This window comes from Pempheris klunzingeri, chromosome 1 (genome assembly GCF_042242105.1).
Source record: "Pempheris klunzingeri isolate RE-2024b chromosome 1, fPemKlu1.hap1, whole genome shotgun sequence".
NCBI classification, from domain to species: Eukaryota; Metazoa; Chordata; class Actinopteri; order Acropomatiformes; family Pempheridae; genus Pempheris; species Pempheris klunzingeri.
In genome coordinates this window covers 29,058,903-29,085,900 of record NC_092012.1, presented here as the reverse complement: position 1 = coordinate 29,085,900, position 26,998 = coordinate 29,058,903, and the positions used below count along the sequence as shown (strand labels likewise).

Here is a 26,998-nt window from a genome sequence, read left to right as displayed (position 1 = left end):
GCTGTCCTTAGAGATCTCTTTTAATGTATGTTTAATAATGGTGAGTGCACATAATTAAATACAGTATGCAAAGAAAAAACCTGCTGCAGCTTTTAAAAAGATGCCAGTTCAAAAACACATCTGGAAATCCAAGACAAACGCAACAGAAACCTGCTACAAATGAAGAAAAAAAAACTGCTGCAAAAAGCCCAAACTGAAACATCAACACAATGCAAATACAGAAATAATGCAAATTCACATAAACCCAAAAAACTGATGCAACAGATAGTCATATAGAGAGTGATAATGTGAAACAGATAAAGTGCATATGCAGCCCAGCCAAAGTGCTCCAGGCCTCTAGGGTGAGTGCGAAGTAGAACAGCGTGATTTTGAAAGTGAGGGAGAGAGACCGGAAGGAGCACGTATTCTTTGGTACATTCTTCTTATGTTGCCTCTTTACTACCCTTTTTTTTTTCCCAGCTTTGAAAACAAACGCGCACTCTCATCTGGTCTTCCTCTCTCAGGTTGTGCCTCTGTGTGTGATCAGTACAAGTCAGCAAGGTTTGACTCATAACACACAGGCCTCTGTGTGTGTGTGTGTGTGTGTGTGTGTGTGTGTGTGTGTGTGTGTGTGTGTGTGTGTGTGTGTGTGTGTGTGTGTGTGTGTGTGTGTGTGTGTGTGTGTGTGTGTGTGTGTGTGTGTGTGTGTGTGTGTGTGTGTGTGTGTGTGTGTGTGTCTGTACGTCTGCAGCATGTTGCGCATCCTGCTGACGTTACACATGCCCATGCAAGTGACATCAGCAGTTCACATCCTGCCTCAAGCATATTGTTCAGCCTCAGTCACCACTATTTGTTACATTTTTCTCTAATGCTGCATAATTCCATTAGGGTAAGTCAGCAAACCTTGTTTTTTTTTCGTTTTTCCTAAATTTTAGACAGGTTCTCTGTTTCGTTGCCATGGCAACGGTGGCCCATGTCGATGCAGGGGCTGGAAAATCATAAAAATTCAAATGAAGCTACATAAATACTGAAAACAGATGAAACAATAATGAATAACGTGGTCTAATTTTAGATCTCTGATAACAGTGTTCACTTGTTGCTGGAAACTGAAGCCTGACTGCTTAGAGTCACACGTGCGTGTGCAGGTGCTGGATGGTAATCGCACACAGACGTACATACGCACACGTATGTGGGACATACATGATCATATGTGCGTAGATCTTGTCCTCTGTGAGCCTTATCATCCGTCATATACACACACACGCACACACACATATATACAGTGACAGTGGGCAGGTCTCTATGGCTTTGGCTCCATAATGAGTTTCTGCCAATTTGTTGCCAGTGACAGCATCTGTTGATATATTGTCAGGGTTTGAGGGGAACTGCCACTCCTTCAACTATTGGAATAAATACCCAGTCTGCCTCTATGTCATACCCACACACTTACACATTCACAGTCCATGAAGTACTCAGTGTTTCTGAGTACTGTGTGTATATGGTTTTTGCTGGATGGGCGGTTAGTTGTGCAGGCATATCTCTGTGTATGTAAAATAACACAGACCCATGGAAATGTTTGCTGTAACAATTAAACAGCTCCTCCAAATATTAGTGCGACTGTAACTGCAAATGTTTTGTACTGAGCTCTTAAAGAATATAAGAGGGATGTTGATCTTAACAGTCGTGCCTCTTACTAACATCATCCACTCTTATAGCTGGATAAGATAAGATAAGATACACACATTAAAATGAATACACAAATTTACACAAGTAATAGTGCACCCGCTCCTATGTGCCTGAGCTAGAAGTGCACCATTATCTCATGTAACAATGCTGGTATAAGTGTGCACACATCAGGCTTAGATTATCCTGTTACTTCTGGCCAATATCAGTTATCATTTCGTTAAAAATGTGGTAGCAGGCAGGTGGTGGTGTTTATGTCCTATATGAAGCTTAAAACTGGAGGTGTGCACGTTACACTAAGATGTGATGTTAGATAATCTTGGACAATCGTTATAATCCTCTCTTTGTATAATTTTATGTTGTGGTTTGGGTCATAAGTTAAACAAGGACATTTGCATTGGCAGTTTATAATTCAATTGAATATAACTTGAGAGATGATACAAAGCAGTGATCAAGCTGTTGACTGAAACTATATTGAATGTTTGATAAGATGTTTGTAATTCAAGGTTCACTAATTAACCTCATGGAGATGACAACTGAATCAGTGACAAATAAATCTCAACAACAAATTCCATCTGCTGATGAAGATCATGAGATAGAGATAATAGCTCTGGATAAAGGCTGTAAGCTGACCTTGAGTTACAGTTACTTTGTCAAAAAATAACAAAAGGATGATTTCAGGCAGTATCTGATCAAATAAGATTTAAGCTTTGACCAATAATTTGATTCCAACTCAGAATATACATCAAAAACAAACAGGAAATACATTATAAAGCATGTAAATTGAAAGAATGGGAACATAAATAATAATACAGTAAAAATACAGTAATACAGGGTGGACAGTGACGGCTGGAGAACATAAAAGCTTTTAAACTGGATTTAAACTCAGTCAAAGCTGCTGCAGCTTCCAGTTCTACCCTCTGCTGTTTGTTCCAGCTCTCTGGTGCTTCTCCATGGTTAGTGGGCACTGACAACAGACTGCTGCCTGATGACCTGAGAGGCTGACAGGGGTCGTATGGTAAAAGTGTGGTATATTCTGGTCCAGACCATATTAATAGACGTGACACAGCCTGCTCAGAGGTGTGAGGTCTGGCTTTTTCAGGACTCAGCGGCAGTGTTTGAATTAGCTGAAGCCGAGTGACTTTGGATACATTTGGCTGTTGCTGGTTATAAACAAACCAGATTAATGAAGCCCCTTTATTTGGAGATGAAATTGAAAGTGAGCACACTTGAATTATGTGTTCCCTTATGGTACACATCAGCATGAAGTACAGCAGGTCAAAGGTGAAGCAGGAAGTGGGTCATTAAGTATCGATTGTGTGTGTCTGTGTGTGTGTGTGTGTGTGTGTGTGTGTGTGTGTGTGTGTGTTAGGCTCTTTCTGGAGAGGGCACAGCTGGAATACTCTGAGGAGCAGAATAATATCCTTGGCCAGGGTGGCAGCGGGACCATCATCTACCGAGCCCGTTATCGTGACCAGCCAGTGGCCATCAAGCGCTTCCACTTCAAGAAGTGTAGGCAGCAGACCATCAGCAGCACCACAGGTACAGAAACCAAAACCTGTGCTCTCCCTGCTACTGTGAGTCGAAACATCTGCTGCTCTGGTGCAGCTGTGATCCCGCAGTAGTGTTTAATCTGGCATTATTGTGAGCAAAACTGTGATGCCCCTCCCCCTTACTCAACACCCCAAAACTAATAATCAGGTCTTTAATAATCTTGTTCCCTGAGCTTGCTGTAGGCCTGATTTCTAGCCAGTACGCCCACTTTCAGGGTAAATAATGACTGCATGCTGCCTGCAGGAACAATGTCCCTTGGTATGTGCCTAATATAGATAAATAGTTTGTTTTCAGTCATGATTCTCAGACTATGACATTGCACTGCTTTGGTGAAACTGTTTTGCATGAATCAGTCAACCTACAATCTCTCTACAGCAGAAACATGGACCAAATGACTGATCATGATGTGGATTTAGGGAGGTAACGTGACCCATGTGCTTGAACCCAGGTCTCCTATTGTCAAATGGATTAACAATATGGATTGTGGCGTTTCCTTTATCTTCCCTGTGCAGATCCACAGTATTTATTTCTGCTGCCTTAGCCAGAGGTCACCTCTAAAGCCGTTTCTAAATTGCTCTGCCTGCTAGCTGCAACTAGCCTGTCACTTTGGGTAAAAGATGTAACTGTTCAATAATAAATAAATGAATAAATAGACATGATCAGCTATTAATCTGTCCAGAGGAACAGAACCTGTGGGAGTGATCTTACCTGTGTTTTCCTTGTGTAATGCATATATAGTCCCCAGGCACTGCAGCATAGCTTCCTTTATATATGGGCACCACATTGTCCTATCCTATACAGTCCTCTGATACATGTCTAAATGCAGGAATAGAAGGGGAGTGCACATATAGGAGAATATGATCAACTAGAATGTAAAAACTTCCCCTCTGTTTAGTTTTCTTCTGAAAAAAGGACATTCATTTAGTTTTGTAAAGCAATTATAAATCAGTAAAAACATAGTTTTTGCATTCTTATGTTTGGAGGATAAACTACAAACTCGACTGTAATCCCAATTGTTACAGTTTTCTCTGTAACCGGCTCAGAGTGTCTATTCTGAACAGCATCATTTCGCCAGCCCACCAGTCTCCCGTCCCTTCCAGGGATGTGGAAATTCATTGATCTTAAGTGAAAAAATAATCCCATCACATGACAAAATTGTCGAACATCAGTCTCATGTTAATAGGTGGTGGTAGAGGGGGGGGGTATCCCTTGGTAACCCTCGGTAACCCTCGTCTCTCTTCATGGTCTCTGCTATCTGATGTTAATGTAATGCTGCGATGACCTTGAGATGTGGTTGAGAGCTCCAAAAGTGTTATCTCAACAGACATGTCTGCAAGCTAAGCATGTACAGTAGACCTTCTGTTGAGACTAACTTATCGCACCTCATGTTTACATAGATGGAGGGAAGATTAGATTAGATTCAGCGCTATCATCAGCTTTATCTTTGTCATTGGACGAGGTACAAGCTCTGAGACAAGGAAGTGCAGTTTAGCATCTAACCACAAGTGCATAAAGGGGTTAAGAGCAGAGGATGCACACACACACACATAGTAATGACAGTATGGTCGGTATGAACAGTGTGGAATAGATACGCAAGATATATGCAGCAGTTATATTCAGCAAAATATATATATATTATATATATATATTGCAGGTATAAGTAGAATAACAGAAATAATGAGATATACTGAGCAGACATGATGACTACAGTTTGTTATAAATCAGATATTTATATTTAGAATAGACAAACAGTGTCTAGAGAGACAGTATTCTGAATACACTATGGGTCACATATATACAGTATGGACAGTAACAAATGTGTAAGAGTGTGTGCAAGCACATATACTACAGGTAAGTGTATGCACAGCAGTGTGGTGGTAGTAAAGAGTGTATTTACTGCAGGAATTTTCAGTATGAGAAGCTTTCTGAAAACTAGTCCATATGAGCTCCTAGAGCATTCTCTCTAAAACTATTCCTTCTTTTCACTTTGGGGCTCCTTCTCGCTCTTTTGTTTATTTCCTCAGACACCATGGTGAAACACCTGCAGTCTGCAGATGCCTGCCGGAGCTTCTCTGAATTTCGCCAGGAGGCCAGTATGTTGCACTCTCTGCAGCATCCCTGCATCGTCTCTCTGGTGGGCATCAGCATCCATCCACTCTGCTTCGCCCTGCAGTTAGCCCCCCTAGGCAGCCTCAACACTGTTCTGGAGGAGCATCACAAAGGCAAAGGTGCACAGAGTGATCTTCAGACTGGTGCCGCGATTGTGTCTGTATCAGTAGAACATGGAATTTTGTTTTGTCTTTGTAGGCTCCAGGTACATGCCCCTAGGTCACATGCTGACCTTCAGAGTGGCCTATCAGATTGCAGCAGGACTGGCGTACCTTCACAGGAAGAGCATCATATTCTGTGACCTCAAATCTGACAACATCCTGGTGTGGTCTCTGGAGGTCTGTACATGGATTACCATTAGAAAGCCGTGCAATTTAGATTTTAGATGGACAATATATTTATGAAATAACATGTAAATCTGCTAGACTTTGGCAATAAATAGACTTATTTCATTTGTTGCCTGTGCTGTTTTCTTTATCAAGGGACACAGCCATCCTAAGTACAGCAAACAGCCCTGCTGTTTCTATCACAGGATTTAATGTGTCCACTCGTTTGTGTGTCTTTTTCCAGGTGAAGGATCCAGTCAACATTAAACTATCTGACTATGGCATTTCTCGGCAATCCTTCCATGAGGGCGCGCTGGGGGTGGAAGGCACGCCAGGCTACCAGGCTCCTGAGATCCGACCAGGCATTGTGTACGATGAGAAGGTAATGCCCACCTGTTCCCAGCCCACATCATGTGATGTGTGTGGCACGATGTCTTCTATGCTCTTGCATCCTCGTTAGGCGGACTGTGATGCACTTGGCAACACATACAGTACACAACAAGATATCATGTAAACCTCTTGCCAGATTTTCATTAAGTATGAGCAATCAGCTAAATTATATGGATACAGTGCGTATTACTGTACTACGTATTACTGTTTATGCTAATAGAAGATTACATTGTGAGAACAGCCAAGTCACAGAATCACAAAAAAAAAGGACAAGGTTACTCAAGGAGGTAGTTAAGAAACAAAACATAACTAAAATTAAAATAAAAAGTCTGAAAAACAGACTGACCTAAATACTGGGAACCCTAATGTGTATGGAAAGTACACTGTCCGATGATAATGTGACTGTACATTAGTGAAAGTAGGTAATATTGTACATCAAAGTATTGGATAGACTATTGATCAATATTACTATGTAATAAATGTATGGATGAAAATAAACATCCGTAATAGGCAGATATAAATTGCCAAGAAATGTGTTCAGCATCAAGCTTTCCAGAGATCATTTTTGGTGAGTTTTCCTCTAGTGGCACCATCACTTTTGCACACCAAATATAAATCTACATATCATTAGCTCCAAGTCTGGAACCATACAAGACCACAGTTGTGACAGCAGACATCCTCTGTTTCATGCTAGTGACAGTGATAATAATGCCTCTCTCCACCATGAGATCATGCAGTATTATTTAGTTTATTTTCATGCCTCTCGTGGTTTGAATTCCTCACTGAAGACAGAAGGATTCTCTCAGAACAAGCCCAAGCACAAGCAGGGGGGTTTAAGGAGAGTGCTTGTCACAGACTCCACATCCTCCATCCTCCACCCTGCAGCTCTACGCTGCATGTGATCCATTTTTCCTTCTTCTCCAACCGTAGGAAAGTCTGCATAGAGGCACTTGATTCTAACATGGGACACATGCTGAATTGATAAAGGAGGGTACTAAGCACTTTGTCTGATGCACTAATCAATAGGAGGTGTTAGGAATTAGCACTGCCTCAGTATTTATTCTGCCCACCAACAGGGGGTATAATGTTACCGTGTTGTCCTACCATCCGTAGATCTGTGTGTTTATCTGTATGTGTGTATATCCCTGCCGCTCTCATAAACGCAGTATCTTCATATTTGGCAGTAACGTGTCATGGATGAGCTGATGAGATTTTGTTGTTCTTGGCCACAGCTCAAGAATTTATACAGTAATTATGGCAGAAATTCACACAAAGATCTATTAAGATAAAACTAAAGCTTAACTTTGATATCATAACGTTCTGAAAAAAACCACTAACCACCCCATCATGTCACATCAATTTCCTTTATGTATGCTTATATCATAAATTAAAAAAATGCCTCAAGGGACCTCACGAGCTGTACAGCAAACAGCATCCTCTACTAGCTGCTATGTAAAAAAAAGCACTATTGGGGATTCTTGAATCCTTAATTTTGAATTCCTGAATTGTTGGGTCTCTCTCTAATTACAGAGTTTGGTCTAGACCTGCTCTTTATGGAAAGCGTCTTGAGATAATGCTGTTATGAATTGGCGCTCTATAAATATAGATTGATTGATTGATTGATTGACTATTGGCAGTAGAACTTTTTTTCATTTTGACAAACAGTCAAAGTTGCACACACCTATGTTCACACTCGTTGCAGTTGCCATTGAGCTGGGGCATGTGGACAGTGTTGGGTCACACAGGCCATGCTGTGAGGATTGTTCTGATTCTGATCCATGTCTTGATGAGTAAGACGAGCATGTGTAATTCTTCACACTATGCACACCAAATTCCAACTTCTATAATGAATTTACCGTGCATGTAATGTTTTTTGTGTTAATATATGGAACACTGAATGACAACATTCTTTACATTAAATCATGTCTGTATGATTCAAATGTTATTTCCTCATGTAGCTCACAGATTTCAAAAGTGGCAGACAAAAAAAAAAACTCACTTAGACCCACTACTCGGATGAGGACCACTGGTTTTCATAAAAGGCATAAAACCGTGAGGTGGTTATTCTAGTTTTACTTGTCGCTAAAGATGATTTCCATTAAGAGCTGGTGGCTTTGACTGGCTACTTCCTCTCTTCAGCATGCTGCCTTTCTGTCTGATTAGCACCACGTGTTTGCTTTGATGGCGAAGGACGGAGAAAAGCAATAGATACATGCAGGTTTTTACCATGACTGTAAACCTTTAACACAAAGGTTAAAGGTCTCAAATGTTAAAAGTTATCTAAACACAAGACGCCATATAAAAACAAGAAGAAAAAGTCCGAAATCAGAAAATATCTGAGCCAAGAAAAAGACATTCAGTCTTCAGTCTGAGTATTTGATTTTAGAAAGAAATCCAAACAGTCATTAATCTGAAGATGTGCTTTTCACAATAAAAGCAGAGAGAGACTGAAGAGGAGGGAACCAGAGAATATTAGATCACAACTCCTTAAATGACTAAAATGAATGAATTGAATAACAAAATGACCATGTTTTCCCACTGGTGAGCAAGATTATTATGATAATATTGCTTCATACAGTTCTGTCACAAATTGGGTGGAGTGTATTATTAATAGCTTAATTAACACAATAGACACGGTGTTGTGCACAGGCCATTGATCTTGCTCTTGGAATACTTGACTGAGAATTAGCGTTTGTTTTAGCAAATGGCATTTGATTCAGCCGGTTTTTATTCCAGACTGATCACAGCCGTGTGTGGATCCGATACGGCTGGCCCAGTCTGCTCGGAGCCCCTCCCCTCCCCAGGGAGGCTAGCTTTACTAGGGCTTACTGTTTTACTAGCCCCTGTCCCTGTAGAGGACGCTTTGAAAGAGCAGAGAAAACTATCCGTAAGCCTCCACCTCTATTCATCAGCCTCTTTCCCACAGAGTCCGCTGACCTCAGCCAGTCGAGCACCTTTTCGCCTCTGCTGGGCGTTAATTTCACTTTTTGATGTGGTTTATTCTAATGAGATGCAGACGAGGCTGGAGAGGGAATAAATGATGGAGAAAGAGGGAAAGGAACGAAGTGGATAATAGGGAAATAAATGGCCATCAGATTCACGGCTGTGAATGTGTTTGCCAGCTGTGAGCTTGGCAAGAGATGGAACACATATTTTTCACTTGAGGATCTGGACAATATACAATAACACCAATAGAGCGCTGTTACAAGCCGTTTGTTTATAGGCTTGGATAATATCAACACTGCTGCCGAGTGATGATTAGGAATCTAAAACAATATTTGTTTATTGTAGGTGGAATGTAATGAATGAAGTGTGCGTTATAGACGTGTGTAAAAACAGAGCCTGGCAACTGATTTTGCTAATTAGGTGTGAAGATTTTAAGAGCTTGTATTCATTTTTCATCGCATGCCACCACAGCCCCGTTCTTCATATTGGTTTAACTAATCCAGGCTGTCATACAGCTGAAATCACGTTAATTCTCATCCATACAACCTGCACGAGAAGGCTTGAAATTTAGTGTTTCATGAAGTTATTTCCCTTCTGCTCTCACATGATTACACACGTACTGTGTCTGAGTTAGACAAATCAAGTCAGAAACATTGAGCCCAAACGGAAGCAAACCTACCTGAACCCGATTTGCAAAATTTAATTTTCAAAGAAAGAGACCACGATCCTAAAGGGACCAGAGGATAATTAGGCCTGATCCAAAATTAGGTCACAGGCGGTCTTGGGAATTAGAAAGGTATCTCAATCAAACACTTGCAGAGATCGCTTCAGTGTGACGCTCTTGTTTTAGTGAAATATCCTCGTCGAATGTTGCCATAAAACCGTCTTGTCACAAAGAATTAAGATAGCAGAGGCCGCTCCAGTTCTAGTGGCTGAGGCTTCAGTAATGATCCTCAAGTCTGTGTTCAGTGAAGATAACAATACAACACAATAGCTGGATGGAGTATTGTGTGGTGGTTATTTGTTCTGATATAGCAGCCGTGTTGAAATGTATTTTTCATCTCTGATTCTGTAGGAGAGGAGAAAAGTGGGTGCCAGATATGTTTTTATCTGCACCGCTCCACTTCATTATTCAGCTTCTTCATTTGTCACCCAATACAATATGATACAATATATAACACAGTAGCTTAACATGCCATGCAAGGAAATACCTGCACTATAAAACAGTATGTATGGCTGTAGCTGCCTTATTAAGGTTTTACATTTAGTCTCTGTTCAACAAGGATGAAAGCTGTAGACAAGCTGGAGAGTGAGAAGGTTCTAGGGTAGTCACATTGAGGTCAGGAGGACTGCCTTATATGAGCATAGTGTTCCATAGCCCCAGCGACGCTACAGCATACCACAGACCTCAAATATATCTGGTGTCACTACCGAGTGATGTCACTACAGAAGTAGTAGAGTGCTTTGGGCTCTGCACTTCTGTTTACCTCCAGAGATATTGTGGGAGGTTTCACAGGGCCCCAATCACTATCTGTGACCGTTCAGAGACAGGAATCCACTTGGGTATTTTGGTGCTCGGTTACAGCTTTCAAGGACGAGTTGAATCAGGAAGAAGGGACAAAACTGTGATATAGCTAAGTTTGTCTTTGCTCTATGAAGAAAAAATGTTTTTTTTTTTTTTTTTTAAATCACACTAATTGAACAAAGGTGCTCACAAGAGGAAAAAAAATAAAGAAAATCCGAGGCTTGAGTTTAGAAGATGAATGAGCTCCAGGAGATAAGAGGAGACCAGGATGAGCCAGAGTCCTGTTGCTTTTTAGTGTGGACAGTCTGTCAATCAATGTTTCCATTGTCCTTATCAGTAAAAGTCAAGCTATCAGTATCATTCACCCCACCCCCACCCCCTACTCCCCTGCTGATAAGCTCTCTGGGATAACTTTGTTTTGATAGCTGAAGGGAAACTATAATCCCAGTTTTGGGGCATACATGTATATATTTTACAGCTGTTTTTATGGCATCATGCCTTTCTCTGACTAACTGTACTAACTGTTCTTAGTAAAAGTGCTTCCATGTGTTTACCTAACCCTGTTTTCTTCTCCTCATATTCATGTTTAGTTCTGCTGTGGGATCAGTTCAGTCGTCTTTATCTTACATTTATACTTTCCTGACACATGTTACATAACCTCCCACCACACACTCATTTAAATCGAAATTGCACACATTGCACCCAAATCTGACTGGAGGTCTTCATGTTTTTTTTCCTCTCATCCTCACTAACTAAAGGTGGACATCTTCTCCTACGGTATGGTGCTGTATGAGCTCCTGTCCGGACGGAGGCCAGCGCTGGGGCACCACCAGCTTCAGATAGCGAAGAAGCTCTCCAAAGGCATCCGGCCGGTGCTCGGCAGTCCTGAGGAGGTTCAGTTCTACTGCCTCCACAGCCTCCTGGTGGAATGCTGGGACACTAAGCCTGAGAAGGTGAGCCTCTTGTTTTTTCGTTTCCTTGTTTGTCGTGCATTGTAGTAAATTAGCGAGTGTGGCTAGGGTAGTGGATGAGCTGGAGACCAATAGGAAGACATTAAAAAAACACTGATAATGTTCTCATCAGCCACCACAAAGACTCAGGGCCAGTACCTATGGCTTGCTCATGTGTTCCAGTGCACAAAACTGATCATGTTTATGAGTGGGAAGCCTGTGAGGGATTACGCCCTTATCATATGAGATGGTGTGAACCCTCCATGCAGTTCACCCTCCCAGCTTAGCTCCTCACTGGCAGCTAAAATACTGGCGTGCAGCATGTCTGTCATCAGCCTGCCACAAGACAACCGTATTAGCAGAGAGAACAGCTTAAGCCCAGTGATATAATAACGTGTGTATATAATGTGTGTGTGTGTGTGTGTGTGTGTGTGTGTGTGTGTGTGTGTGTGTGTGTGTGTGTGTGTGTGTGTGTGTGTGTGTGTGTGTGTGTGTGTGTGTGTGCGTGCAGAGGCCAGTGGCCATGCAGTGTCTGAGGCAGATGCAGGAGCCCAGCTTCCCCTGCCTCAGGTACATTCTGTCCTGTGACAGCCACTCGCAGCTCTTCCTGTCCCAGCTGCAGGGACACAGCGCTGTGTTCTGGAATGGAGACAAGGACGACAGGTTTGTTTCAACTCTTTAGCCTGCTAAGTGTAACACCAGCATACGGATGTCCCAGTCTCACTGTTTGCCCATGATCCGGATCGTTTATGATCGAGCGCAGTAAATGCGACATGTCAGAATTGCTTTTGCTGAGAGGAAATCGTCTCAGATGACAGTGTTGATAATGTCAGCGACATGTCACAAAAGATACATTTCTTTCTTTTAATGGTTTCCTGTAATGGTGTTTTTGAGAGAGAAGCTTGATTGATGTGTATTCATTGAATTATCTGTCCAAAAACTGCACCAATGTTGGAAATGTTTCAGATTTGTCACAATATCTAAGACTTCTCCAGTGTTGCTGGAGGTCTTTTTTTTCTTTCTGAATCCAATAATGTATGATCTGGCTTAAAGCCTACATGACACCCAGTCCTATATTTTTAAATTGCTGCTAAAGTCCTTCAGCCCAGGCAGCATAGTGATTTGTCTCTTCAGAGCGTTAACCCACAGCCCAGCCTCTCGCTCCAGGTAAGGTAAAGATCACAGCTTCACTCTTCTAAGACCATCTCAGACAAGGATTTTCCCTCAGGACTCAAGGGGACTACAGAAGTGTGCGATTTTCATTTTGAAGTTCAGGATCAGAGTATTTAAGCTCTCTTTACCGTAACAAAATCAGTTTTAAAAGTGCATATACATTCCGCTCTACAACACCCTCAGATGCTTATACAATCATACACACACACTGCTGACTCCCAGCTTTCTGATGTAATAGCGCCATTGTTTTCCATATGTGGCAGCAGGATTCCAGGCTAATCTCCGTCCAATAAAAGCAGCTTTCATCCCTTCATCCAGGTGGTGTTAATGACTGCTGCTGACTCCTGTAGACTCCTTCCTGCTGTTAACTCCTTCACTGTGTCAAGGTTCCGTCGCCTCCCCTCCCCCAACCCTCCCACTGCCCTTCACTAGATCACGACCTCTACGGGAAGCCGTGGACAAGCACTTTCAATTATTCAAACGATGCATATCCTTATTTTCACTTCTTGCTCCGTGGTTCAGACAAAAAGGTTAAATCCGTCTCTTTCGTTGGGCCGCCTGCTCTAATGCATTTGCAGGTCAGGCTGTGTTTAGTTGCTGCATCACCTGATCTCAGCAAAAAAGATAATAAAATAATAATGATTTCATAATGTGGTTAAATACATGGCTAATCTATGAAAATAAGACCAAGGTTATAACAAAAAATCTTTTAAATCTACAGTGTCTGTGTCATGTGGCTCTACAGTCTTCTAGGATTTTATCCAAAGCAGCTAGAATCAAAGTGTGTGTGTGTGTGTGTGTGTGTGTGTGTGTGTGTGTATTGTTGTTCAGGAACTACAGCGTGGTGAATGTGGAGAAGGGCCAGGTGGAGGTGAAGAGGATGTCCTGTCCAGGCAGCAGGATCAGCTGTCAGATGAAGATGGGTAACACTGTGTGGATGGCCACTGAGGTACTCACCCAACCAGCTCTACCTCAGATCACATTCATGTCTTTTTACATGGCACAGCACTGGTTCAGCTTATAGTTAAGCTATGTTATGTGACAGCCTTTGGTAAAGGGCAATCACATCAAATCATGTAATGATACACGCATTGTTAGCGTAGATTAAAGAAGGAGTTCAACACAGGTTCCCTTGAATTCACAAATTTTAGGTTTCTTTTTATGTTCAGATTAAACAAACAAATATAGCATTTTAATTAGTGAGCTTTAAAATCGTTGGTAGGTTTAGAAACCTTGAGAATCCAACGTAAAAAGCTGTAAACAGGAGTGCTCAGTGAGATGTTGTATGCTTTACACAAAACTTGTTTGCTATTCTTTGGTATTTTGTGTGTGTTTATGTGACAGGAGCAGGAAGTGTTCATCTACAGTCTGAAGGACATGTGCCCACTTAGTCAACCCCAGAAACAGTTCTCCTGTCCAGCCGTCATCACCTGCCTGTTCCCTGTACCAGCAAGAGAACAGGTCAGGTCTCAAGCCCCCCCCCACACACACACACACACACAGTGTTGTACTCATGTGTATGTTCATCACTGTGTTAGTACTGTGAGAAAGAGAAAGACATTTTTGTGAGTGGAAGATCACAAGTTTGAACCCCTGGATGGATGAGAAAATGTGGGTCTGTCCATCAGTGATAGATTTTATTACCCAGAAACCATCTACGGTGACATCAGTCAACTGCCTTAATGTGCTGTGTTTCTTGATAAGACTCAAGGTTCTCTGGAGCGCAGAGAACTGGAATAAATGTTTTTTTTATCATTTGTGCACAGAAATGTGTTATTTGTATCCAAAATTAGTCATTTGTTCCCTTATAGGATAACCCTGATATTGTGGGTTCAAAAAGACAGGTAAGCACAAAACGTTTTGGAACTCAAATCATCAAAGTACGGCCACTAAAGTTGCCGGTTGTTGCCCCTGACAGGCTCAGATTGTTATTCATAACGTGTGACAACATTATGGACAGGATCCATACAGAAGTGTAGGGTAGACCAGCAACTGTTGTGCTCTGCATGGTAAAATGACTCTTTATGCCAATGGACTCTGGTGGCTTCGAAGAGAACGATGGAGCAGTTCTCACAGGTCTTATTAATCTTAATCTGTTGGGATCTTTTTCATAATGTTGTCAGACACTTCAAATAACAATCCTGCCAGTGGCAAAAAGAAGCACTTTTAGTGGGCGTGCCGTAAAGAAACACATCGCAGCCATCGTAGCCTGTTCACAGCTGCCAGCTGAGGCGATCTACTGGACCGATTCCATAACTTTTTATACGTATCAGTAATTCAGAACACAGAATATGTAACCTTTAAATTATTATTTAATTCCTTGGCATGACATTGTGTTTGATTAAAGTGAAGGCATAGAGACATTGATGGCTGGGATGTTCACAGTTTTATGACAGCCAGTAAGTGCTAATAGCTTACCTGCCTCTCATACCTGCCCTAAAACATCCCACTGCCAGTAGCATAACTGCGAGTGTCAGGGACCAAGCAGCACTTTTGTGGGGAAAGTTGTTTTATGGTCTGTTCTGCTGCCCCCCCCCCCTCTGACTTCTGACCTGCTGTCCTGTTACACATCTACACCTAACGGCTGTGCACCCTGGGTACCTTTTTGAAGTCGAGCTGGTGGAATCCAGGTGTGAGGATGGTGATGGGTGGGCCCCTGGAACATCATTCAGACGATGGGACAAAAAAAGCTTTTGTTGCAGGAGACTTTGGGTGTAACCTGGTTATTAAAATCTAGATGTAAAAATATCTGCGTTCCCCACCTGTTCAGAGCCTGGCCAGAGTGCTTGCGGGGATGTCCGACGGCCTGGTGGCAGTGTATAGCTTGATGGAGGACCTTCCTCTGGATGGGGAGACCTACCTGTGTTCACACACCCTCAACAAGACGGTGTTTGGTCTAAAGGACTCAGATCCCAGACAGAAGCCCTACCCAGTGAGGAGCATGGCTCTGGTCGACAGCGGTTCCCAAGTGAGCAGATAACTGCATGTTTGATAAGTCACTAAGAAGGTTGAGGAATAAAACGACATCATCGACTCATCAGTCAAACCCATGTTTTTACACGATGACTCCGTCCTCACTGTGTTTATTCTGTCCCCGCCAGTTGTGGTTCTCCAATGGTCCGGGTGTGCTGGTCATCGACTGTCTGAGTCTTCTGGCAGTCCGAAGGCTGGAGCCCTACAACCCGCCATCCTCCATCGTATCCATGACGACCAGCTTCAGTCTGTGGGGAGAGGAGGCAGTCTGGACCCTGGATGACCACATCAACACTCTGCTGCTCTACCATGCTGCCTCCTACCAGCTCTGTGCCAAGTACTGGTGAGTGGAGCGTTAATGTGCAGGATTTGGGTTGGTGAATGTCAGTCTATGACAAAAAGCGTCATTTCCAGGAGGACAGCGACTCAGGAGGCTCATTCTGCCGTGCCTCGACATCATATTAAAGATATATCAGTAATGGCACACAGCTAATTAGTAAACATAATTAGTACATGATTAATTAGAAATATCAAAGACATGCTTGAGGTAATTTATAATCAGTGTCTTCATTACAGTTTTTCCACCAGAATAAACACTTTTCCATCCAGTGCATTTGACATCAGTCAAGCTGGTAACAAAATCCGCCTGCCAGCAGCTCTAAAGCTCACTTATTAACACATAATGTCTTGTTTGTTTAGTCCATACAAAAAACCAAGTGGGTAAAAATGTCAGGTTGTGGTTTTACAGTTGATCATGTGGTGGACTGTTTCTTAGCCCAGGGCTCTAACTTCCTGGATTCTTGTCGTCACCATAAAGTTACCACGAAGCTCCAGGAAGCAATTCCTGAGCGTTGATTCATAAAGCTTGGTCTGAAAAGGCTTATTGTAAAAGGCACGTCTTATATTAACCAGGCAAAACTGAACCGAGATTAATCTCTTCCATTAGGCTGGTGTGGAGCTAACGTGAGCTGACTACGTCAAGTCTGGTTTAGTTGATCACATTTTACCACAACTGATCACATCAATCACACAGTGAAGAAAACAGATGATAAGATAAACACACATAAAGTTTCACTCCCTTGCAATTATTAAAATGATGCGTACATCGTAATGATGAAACAAGTTTGCAGTTGGTCTACTTTTCAGCTTTCCCGGCCAAGTATGTGTGCACACATCAGGAATTTGACTCCAGTTTTGTGTTGCTGTCAGTACACTTACTTAGGATTTAGCTGCAGAGAAAAAACATGCAGCAGCTAGATTGAACAGTTTGAAGAACTGATATGTGTTGAAGCTAATACACTGATATTAGCGTATTATAAACCTTTGTTGGACTTGATTCCTAAAATTTTATTTATGTAATTTTTCTCCTCCATTTTCAGCTTTGGAGGGGTGGGGGGGGGGGGTCTTTCTTTGAATTGTCTCTCCAGAGGTTTCTCCAGGTTGTTTTTTTTATGTGTTGGGGAGTTTAAGAGTTGGACCGAGTTCGGAAACATTCCTGATGTGAGTCTGTGAGACTCATTAGAACACTGAGTGATTCTGACCTGTGTCGGGAAACCTGACGGTGACTGACAGTAACTTAAGCTGCCGAGCAAAACAAACAAAAGTCTCTGACCCGTATGATCCATGAAGCAACATGATATCTTTGTTATTCCAAGTTGGCTGGCTAATGCTAATTAGTTAGTTGTACACTTACACAACAATGATGTAACACACCTCATTCCTCATGCAATCTGACATTCACAGCTGTGCTTTTGCTGTTGATCAGGAGGGAAAAGTGTCTCATGCCCCAGTTGAAACATAATTGAGTCTTGATCTGAGTGGCTGTTTTCAAGCTCGTGTCATGGTTTCAGCTGCAGAGATGCCAATCCTCTTCGGGACGTCTTCACCGTGCAGCGTCCTGCAGGGGTTACCACGGTGACAACCGCTGACCTCAAGACCAAGGACCAAGACCAAGAAAAGAAGCTGGAATGGTCTAACGGAGAAGTGACATTGATCTACAGTGAGGGGGCGGGCACTCAGATCATCCAGCACCAGGATTCACTGACAGACTACTGCTCCGTATCATCTGACTGCTCCCTGGAGCTGCTGGGGTCAGACTGTTCCAGCACCGCAGGCCTCAGCTCATTAGCCAGCCACAGCAGCGTGCCACTGCCCTCAGACCACGAGGAGGCTGGCAGAGATCTGGACCTGGAGTCTGCAGAGACGGGGAGCCCTGCAGCGCCTCAGCTGCAAGCCTTCACTGTGCTGCCAGTGAATGGCACTCTGTGGATCCCCAGGTACAAGATGCTGCACACCAGCTGGACACAACACAACAACACCTGCTAAAATGAATCAGTGAGCTAAATTTGCAGCAGCAAGTAAATATGAATATGATGCCATTGAATAGCGACAGATCAAATAAAGGTATTAAACATACCCATTTATAATTGTAATATTAGAATTCTAAAAGCTTAACAAATGCAAAAAAAAGAATACTGGAAAAATAAGTATAAACCATAAATATACATACAATTTAGTAAAATCTTATCTTATACAATTATACGTGCTGTAAAATAGATGTGTAACACATCCTCAAAAGCTGTTCTTTGTAAGTTCTTGCACCATTAAACAGGAAATTGTAGGTACAACACTGAAGAATGTGCAGAGTTGTTAGCTTGATGTGTTGTAATTTGATGTATGTTGTGTTATTTTGTGAAGTGTATTTTAATGGTAATGAAGAGAATATCCAGTTCCTTGTAAGTTTTTGGCAAAGATTTTGGTAACAAAGGTTATTGTACAAACATATTGTTTAACAGTTGACACTCGTAAAACAGGTCTGGCATGTCCACCGTATTCCATATTACAGCCTATACTCCAGTTAGTGTTCAGTAACAACTAATCTCTATGGAAGAACTAGTTTGTGCACAACCCATTTTAATTGAGTGGTGCCTTTATGTCCAAAGAATTAAGACTTTTGTTTTAAGTAGAATTGAACTGAATTGAAAAATAGTTGATGCGACCTTGTCCAGTGTCCAGTAGTATTTGTATAAGGGCACATTTATGCTCATCACATGCTCCCATTCTGTGTGTGTGTGTGTGTGTGTGTTACTTGACAGGCGCGGAGGAGATGTGATGGTCATTGAAATGCAGTCACATGCCGATCAGCTGAGGGGGCGTGTCATCGCTGTCCTCAGTCCACCTGGATGTTCCTCTTTGGGGTGAGCTCATTTCCTGTTTAGAGCGCTGGTGTTGAACAGTCTTCACCAAGTGTGATGCTTGTTTGTTTTTCCACTGCTTTAGTAATCCTTGTATCCGTGAAGCACATGTGACGGTGGGTTTATTCATTTAGCAACATTTTTGTGGCTAGAAACTGTTTTTTGAATTGCTGATTTTATTGGCTCATATTGACTAAACATGTGTTAGGTGGCAAATTTTGAGAAACCATAATGGGAGGAATGGTTGTATTCAATTTCCATTTCCAACACTAATATCCAATACTTGTGCCAGTTAAGTGAAATGCAGCCTTTAAAGAGCAGAAAAAGCAACATTTTGAACAACTACATCAAGATGTAACAACATCAGATTTCCAAGCAGTTTGTGGTTTCCACTCAGCTAGAGGTTCCAGCAGCGCTTCGTATAAGGAGAGTGCACCATGAAGACATTAAAGCACACTGGTTGCAGGGCAGCTCTGTGTAGGAGATACCCTATAACCATGTTCAGTGGGAGCTGCATGTGTCCATCATGGCTTGAAGCTGGGGCAGTTGCACCAGGACACTAGCACTAGAACTGGGGTACAAGTTGTCCCCCCACTTTTTGGTGTTGTGGTTGTCAGGTGGTAATAACATCTAAGCCAGTCATAGAACCGTGGTGATAATGTCTCAGTCTATGGCGTCTATCATGTTGGACCTTTAAGTCCTAATCAACCAGTGTGTAATTCACTCCTGATTAATGGTGAAAACCATTTGAAATCTATGTATGTAATGCTAATGAGCCCAATTAAACAAAAAATTAAAAAAATTCTGTTAAACGAACTAATGTTGATCCAACATCTCGGTGCCAAAGTCAAACAGAAATCGAAGTAACATTAAAGCTCAGCGCACCTTTCTTCAGAGAATGTGAGTGTTTATTGGGTCAGTAGTAAGACTACTTTCATGACTTAACATGTTGGCTGCACTGGCTTTGAACCCTGTAGGTTTGGGAGAGTAGCTATTCTACCCAGTGATCCACAGTGTCAGCTGGGGAAATCTCTTTTCCCGATAGAACATCAGCTGATGTGTTAATGAAAGTTTAAGCCCGGGAAGACGCTTCCACAGCTTTCACATAAACGCCTCACTAGCTAGCGTACTGCTCCCCAGTGTACATAGCAGATAGAACTAGATCTCAGCCAAACAGGCGAATGAAGATTGTATTGGTACAGTGGTTATTGGTTTTAACTCCTGTATATGATTTTTACAATATAAATGTGTTATTTTGCATCTACTTTAACATGCATTTCCTAATTTTCTCTTTTTTCCCTCTAATTTATCATTTTTTAAAAATTGCTAAATTTACTGTGCATAGTCTGGGGCTTTATCTTATTTTAGTATTTTAATCTGTGTAGGAATAAGTACTTTGTAAACTCACTATGACCCTCATAGTGAGTTCTAGATTGGGTTTTCTTCCACCTGCATGGAGCCCATTATTAGTTATGCTTGAAACCATTCCCTGCTGGGGGAGGAAAAGCCAAAGAGCTATATATTAATTTACCGATGCAGCCGCAATAAAGCTCAGCAAGATCCTTCATCATGTGCTTATGGTGCTTTGCTGAGTCTGTAATTATTTCTGTAAAGAAGCCAGCAGCTGGTCCTCTGCAGAAAGGACTTCTGTGTGAGTTTCCACGGAGCCGCCTGGCCTTTTAGCAACAGGCAATAAAAGGGCCACCCAAAGCAGGGTCCTTAATAAGCAGTTATTTCATGGTGCACCTGTAACGTGGGCGACACGTTAGGGGGTCATGGCTCAGGTCAAGGCGGGGGTCATCAGGCCTGTAGGGCTTTATTTGTACCACATAGCTGCTGTTGTGTTATCCTTCAGATGTGATGATCCTACCTCCATTCCAGCTGTGTTTAAACCCTGAGTTATTCTGTGCTAGCTCATGCGTTGGCTCGATGTGCCTCACAGCTCCTGGTGACCTGACAGAGCGCAGCCTCACCTGCTCTTGTAATCACGAGGCTGTATATCACAGAACATGAACTAACAGCTAATGACACGCCTCAGAAACATGAAACAACAATGGAGGGAGATAATTCTGGGTTGTTCTGCATGATACATGGGGGTTGAGCTCAGGATGCAGGGTCAACAGAAAGCCCTCCTTCCTCCCAAAACGCTTTGTGTCACATGCTTCATAAATTAGTTTCTACTGAGATTGCCTCGTCCCCTTCTTTAACAATGTTCTTTGATCCATTTTATGTTTTTGGAGTAGACGTTTTAGAGCAGAGAAGTGCAGGAATGTAGTTATTTTCCAGCACTTAGACAAATAGTAACGTCTGTGCTAACAGTGCATTCAGTGTCCTCAGTGGCTCTCCAAGGAGCCGCCTCCTAGAACTGCCCACTAGCTTCTAGGAAGAGCTAATTACAGTGCACAGAGATGTGCCACCAACTTTAGCTCCTTCCCCGAACTGCATCCCTCTTTCGCAGATCGATCGCTTCTCTTCCCCTCACTCCCTCCCTCTTCTCTCTCTTTCGCCCAGGGTCCTGGAGGAGGCAGCGCTAGTGGCGAATGACACAGTTGTATGTGGCTTTCATAATGAAAACATGGAGTGGTGCCTGTGTGTCTGGAGGGGCTGGGGCTGCCACGAGCTGGAAGTCTTCTACCAGTCCTACGAGGAGCTGGGCCGCTTGGAGACCAGCATGAGGAAAAGAAGGTAGCTGTTGTGCAGCGACAGCGAGGTGCAGAATCGCAGCTCTGTATGGAGGGTGAGCCGAGGGGGAATACACACCCACAGACTGCCAGTGTTCAGAGCAGGGGGCTGCTGAACGCTGACATCAGGGCAAAATGCGGAGGCGGGGGGGGGGGCTTCCATAAGGGCTGAGCCTCAAGCTGTGCACAGCGGTTATGTCCCGTCACTACGTACTTCAGCACCAATAATAAGTTAAGACCTAAGAAATTCATAATCCCACAGCTGACATGAAAAGCCCTAAAGCTGAGTCACAGATCAAGGTTGCCAAAACAAAACTTGGACGCTTTAGCAGGTTTTAATGTTGGTTGCATTTTAATGTTTAGTGCTATATGCCATATTGGCGCCTGGCTGCAGTCTGTCAGCCAGTTTGGTTTGACTGGGATTCAGTTCAAGACTGTCTCTGACTGCAGCTGCTGCACTTCGTTGTTTATTCTCTGTCTGTCTGTTTCAGTTTTCCTTCATTTAACTATTCCAATCTGCAGCTTCATGCCCTCCGGAGGAGACACCGGGCGGGGGCTTTTTTTTATTTTATTTTTTTTAAGGCAGAAGTATTGACTGTTTTTAAATGAAATGGCATTGGAGTTCAGATTTGGGAGACAGCTGTGATCCAGAAACAAACTGCAGTGTGTAGATGGGTGCATGCCAGTGACACTGACACTTTCTCACACTCAGAACACAGTGTTCCTCTCTTTTCCAGGATATTTTAGCCCTAAACTGTGTCATATGAATCTGCATGCCAGCCGCAGCTCCCAGCACTACCAGAGTGGTGTGTTAGCAACAAACTAAAATCTGTGTTCTGTGCTGCATTGAGCAAGAGACCAGCTTCTGTACCTCAGTATCACCTGAAAAGGTGAAAAAATGTTGAGGGTTGGGTTTTACTTATATATTAATTGGTAGTTTTTATTGTTTCTTGTCTGCCTTTCCTTCACAGGGTTCAAATCACCCTCACGTGCACTGCAGAGATTTTCAGGAACTGATGCAGCACGTAGTGGCCGTGCTCATTTTACATAATGTGGTCGACAGCATTGCATCATCAGTTCAGCGATGAACATTGCTTCTTTATTCTTCTTTATTAAAACAACATGTTGCGATGAATCCTGTCGGCCGCTTTCAGGCAGAGTAGCTTCTCAGGGTGTGTTTGCTACCCCTGTGATTAATACATGTGTTACTTCAGATAGAACCCTGCGAGTGAAATATTTGTCACCAAAAGTAACCGCAGGTATCCCTTTACGTCAGCCAAGGCTGAAATCAGAGAGATAACAAAGTTAAAATAATGTGTTTCAGCTCTCATGAGGCTTTCACAGTGTGTCAGTAGCTTATTACGGACGTTACAGTTGAAAACCAACAAAGCAAGAGTTTTTTTTCTAAATGAAAATAATAAGACTGTCAAATTGTACTGTTCCAAACAAGAGTACACACCAGTGCAGGTTATCGACAGAAAACACCACCAACATTTTTCAGCTTTTCAGAAACACTGTTTGGAAGTGGAATGGAAGAAAACCCACTACTGAGTTACAGACGCTGGTAGAATGGAGGCAAAAGGGGTCAGACACTGGCGCTCTACAGGCTCGTCTGTCCGTACCCATACATCAGCCCTCAGCGCCAGCACCACATGATCTGATATATATCATAAGTGCATATATCCTTTTTGCTTGTTTCCTTCCTTCTTGGTCTATTCACACACGACTTCACTAGTGTTCCCAGGGGACGTCATGAGATAGAAATGTACCCACTGTGCTCATACTGGATGCTTCGTTCAGTGTTACTGACCAAAAGGCAGCACCCATAACCCCTCCGTACGAAAGAGAAGAATGGACGGGGAGAATGTGAGGGCCAAATGAACCTAATCGAATGAGATAATGAATCACATGGCACTAATGCTCACATTGTCAGATGAAGTCCGTTGGGTGAAGTGTTGAAGCATTTCCAGAAGGATTTTTACATGACCGACCACAGACATGGCATGACGTGCAGGATCAAAACCACAGGACAACACTGAGAACAAGGCTTTGGGTTTATTTTACATAAGTGAGACAGAGGTTATTTATTTCTCAGAATTTATAATGAAAGTGTATTGCAATAGAATTTTTGTGTATATAATCAATGTACAATATGGTCCTGAATAAAGTTCTTATGATAACTCATTTCTGAAAATGGTCTGCTGTAATCACTGAGAGGCATTCATGTGCCGCACACTCTTGGAAGGAGCGAGAGATGCCTCCTCTGATGAAGTGATGATGAAAGGTGGGAGGAGGAAGCTGTTAACAAGAATCCTGCTTGGTATGAGGAACATAAGAGGCTGCTTCCTGCTCAGGAATTTGGCAAAGCTTCTTGCTTGATGGTTGGAAAAATTCCTTGTTTGACCTGTTCCTGACTTGTGTGTTTACATGTCACAAAATCAAAATCCTTTATCATGGCTCAGCATAACTATTGGAACTGGTCCAGTAGATCACCTACACCAGCAGCTGGAGCAGGTGACGAAAGAGCTACGGTGGCTGTAATGTAATGCTTTGGCGCAATTGCACCCGATCAGAGTATCTCCTCTAAAAGTGCTTGTTTTTGCCACTGACAGGCTCAGATTGCTATTCAAAGTGTGTGCCAACATTACAGAAAGGATCCCTACACTGATTTACCTGTAACATCCTTTTTGTTTAACCACAAACAATCGTTATGTTGCTCGATTCAAAGCCACCAGACTGCAAAACGGTAATTTTACGCATGAGTTGCTGGTCTACTTCTGTTTGTTTTATTGTGCGACTTTGTGTTCAGTACAATTTTTTTTTTTTTGTAACACACAATAACGCAAACAAAATAACTTCCTGAGGAAGCAGTAGACCGGCCGCTCCAGAGCTCTGAGAGGTAAAATAGTTGTTTTTGTCATTTGAGTCAGGTGGGTTTGAAAACTGATACAATGGCTGTTTCTCATTAAACCAAAAGGATCTTATCTCTGTAGGGATCCTTTCTGTAGCTGCACTGTAGCCCATTCACAAGGCCCAGGTTTAAACTGGAGTTGTCCTTTAAAGATAGGTAGTCAAAAGTGTGGCCCCCACACTGGTTACAGCTGTGGCTACAGACATCATGTTTTTGGGTTAACTGTTCTTCATTCTCAAAATGTAACGATGCTCCCACCTTTGCTTCTGACAGACAGTAGTCCTGATTTGCACTCCCATTAGAGGTCTTTACCAGGTACATGTAAACAGACTAATGAACAAAGCACAGATTCTGTCTTCAGTCTTTTCTACTGAAGAAACACCAGCCACTTCCAAACTCCTCAAGTTTTGTACGTTTGCGTCGCAGCATGGGCAGTGGCAGTTGTTTGACAGGAGAGAAGTCCATGTGCCGATCATCCATTGTCTATTATCTATACCACTTATCCTTAGAGGTTCATGGGCAGACTGGAGCCAACCACAGCTGCTGATTAGGCGAGAGGCCGTGTACATCCTGGACAGGTCGCCAGTCAATGACAGGGCTGACTCATAGAAGCAGACAACCCTATACGCTCACATTCACACCTACGGGCAATTTAGAGTCAACAGTTAACCTGCATGCTTGACATTTGGGCGGCTTACATGTATGTTAACACAGATATTTTTGAGTAAATTGTATTGTTAGGAAACATCAGTGAAAAAATGTGGGGAAAAACTTGAACTCTGAGCGATGTTTGACCCTAAATGATCCAGAATCCTGAAAAGACAAGAAGCTACAGAGATTTTCTTGGAAGTACCTGCGGGCCCTCCTGTAAACAAGATGACAGGGCTGGTGCCAGGAGTTTACTCAGCAGCCAACATGGTGGCACTGCAAATATCATGAATGATGCTCTGTCATTTAAAAAGACTTGGCCCTCTGTTGCACTGATATGAATAAATCATGCTCAGTCCTCGGGTGCTCTCATTTACCCTCTGCTCAGGCCAGAATACCCACAGCAGCCCCGGCCTCACCGCCGGTACAGCAGTCTGATGAGCTCCTCTCTCTGAATCTCTGCTCATGATCAAATGCATTCTTATCTCTTGATTTGTAACACAGACAAGATTTAACTCCAAACTGTGTTACTGAGCAAAAACCCATTTTTTAGCTTGTCACATGGATCAGAGGTTCATAGGTCTACTTTTTCCAGAGACCATCAGACAGAAGAGGGCAGTAGAGAGAGGAATTGATGGCTAATCTGCTCTCTGACATGCTCCCTTGATGCATTGCTGCTGTCACTGTTTTGGAAGGTTTCCCCTTTTCTCTTCACTTCGTTGAGTTTAAGTTTGTCATTCTAGGCCTCTGAGTCATGTTCATGACTGTTATGGCATGTTCTGTTTGTCAAAGTAGTACTAACTGAATGTTGAAATTGCAATCATTATGGGAAAGTGTGACCACTCCAATCAAATTGTATTATTCATTGTGTACTACAGTCATTTTAGCGCTGAACCTTCATTAATTTGGCGCTCACATGAGAAAAAGGCAATACAGTAGAGGGTGACGTGCTGAATTTTAGTTTCTTGTATTGGTCAAGTTGCTACATTTCCCATAATGCAATGAATAGCATGTTTTCATTAGAGTAAATCCACCCAGCCGGATAATGTCTTTTGTTTTTAACCCTTTAACGCCAAGTGTGTCATATTTGATACATACGCCTCTACATCATCAGTGTGATATTTTTTTGTATTTTATCTGTATTTTATATGTTCTGTGAGCAATAAATTGGATTTTTTTTTTTTGTAATTTGTCAGAAGGTTCAATAAAAAAAAATTCCAAAAAATTTGAATTTTCTGGCAATTATTTCATGGTTCAGGCATTAAAGGGTTAAAGCAGCCTTTCTGTTATAGATCTGTAGTCTGAAATAACCCTGGTGACATCAGCAGTAAACTGAGCCTTAAAATAATTTGAGTGTCTTTTCACAGTTTTTTACTTCCACAATTTACTTTTAATTTCTCTTGTTCACTTTTTCAGAACTCTTCATGCAGTTCTTTCTACCGACATACAGCTCAGCTCAATAGTTAATCACACACCCAAAATGCACTAATGCAACCAAAACACTTCATATGCATCTCAGTATCAACTGTGGTACCCAAACACAACATCTGTCTGCCATTAGAAAGACTTCATTCATTATATAATGCCCATTAAAATCACTAGCAGTAGGTAGCATTACTGTTAGTGGTACTATTGTCTTTGTAAAATTATCCTTTATCTATTTGTTTATTAAGTGATTTAGCATATCCAACAAAGATGAGGTAACTGTTCTATTGCATTGTTTGTGCTTCCTTACCATTATATGTTACCATATGCTTCGATATGGTCTATTGCCATTTTTGTTTTTTATTTGTTTGAGAAAGCTACGGATATAAAAACACAACAGTGCTCGTCAGTCCTGTTGTCTGTATTTGGCCACAAGTTTTCACCCACATCACACCTTATGTCTTCTCTTACAACACGCTCGGAAAAGGATCTTTGCAATCTTCTGCAGAAATGTCCAGGCATCCAAGATTC

General features: G+C 42.3%; 1 protein-coding gene across 1 annotated transcript in view; it reads left to right on the top strand.

Moving 5' to 3' along the window:
* The window catches only part of lrrk1 (leucine-rich repeat kinase 1), a 66,244-nt gene extending 42,577 nt beyond the window's left edge, over window positions 1-23,667 (top strand). Inside the window, exons 25-37 of the mRNA XM_070848703.1 lie at window positions 3,035-3,204; window positions 5,241-5,444; window positions 5,524-5,663; window positions 5,896-6,033; window positions 11,271-11,465; window positions 11,974-12,125; window positions 13,467-13,584; window positions 13,980-14,096; window positions 15,406-15,603; window positions 15,737-15,951; window positions 17,459-17,884; window positions 18,704-18,805; window positions 21,314-23,667. Coding sequence (XP_070704804.1) covers window positions 3,035-3,204; window positions 5,241-5,444; window positions 5,524-5,663; window positions 5,896-6,033; window positions 11,271-11,465; window positions 11,974-12,125; window positions 13,467-13,584; window positions 13,980-14,096; window positions 15,406-15,603; window positions 15,737-15,951; window positions 17,459-17,884; window positions 18,704-18,805; window positions 21,314-21,491 — 2,353 coding nt within the window. The 3' untranslated portion in view covers window positions 21,492-23,667. The remainder of the gene's footprint in view (window positions 1-3,034; window positions 3,205-5,240; window positions 5,445-5,523; window positions 5,664-5,895; window positions 6,034-11,270; window positions 11,466-11,973; window positions 12,126-13,466; window positions 13,585-13,979; window positions 14,097-15,405; window positions 15,604-15,736; window positions 15,952-17,458; window positions 17,885-18,703; window positions 18,806-21,313) is intronic.
* The last annotated feature ends 3,331 nt before the right edge of the window (window positions 23,668-26,998 follow it).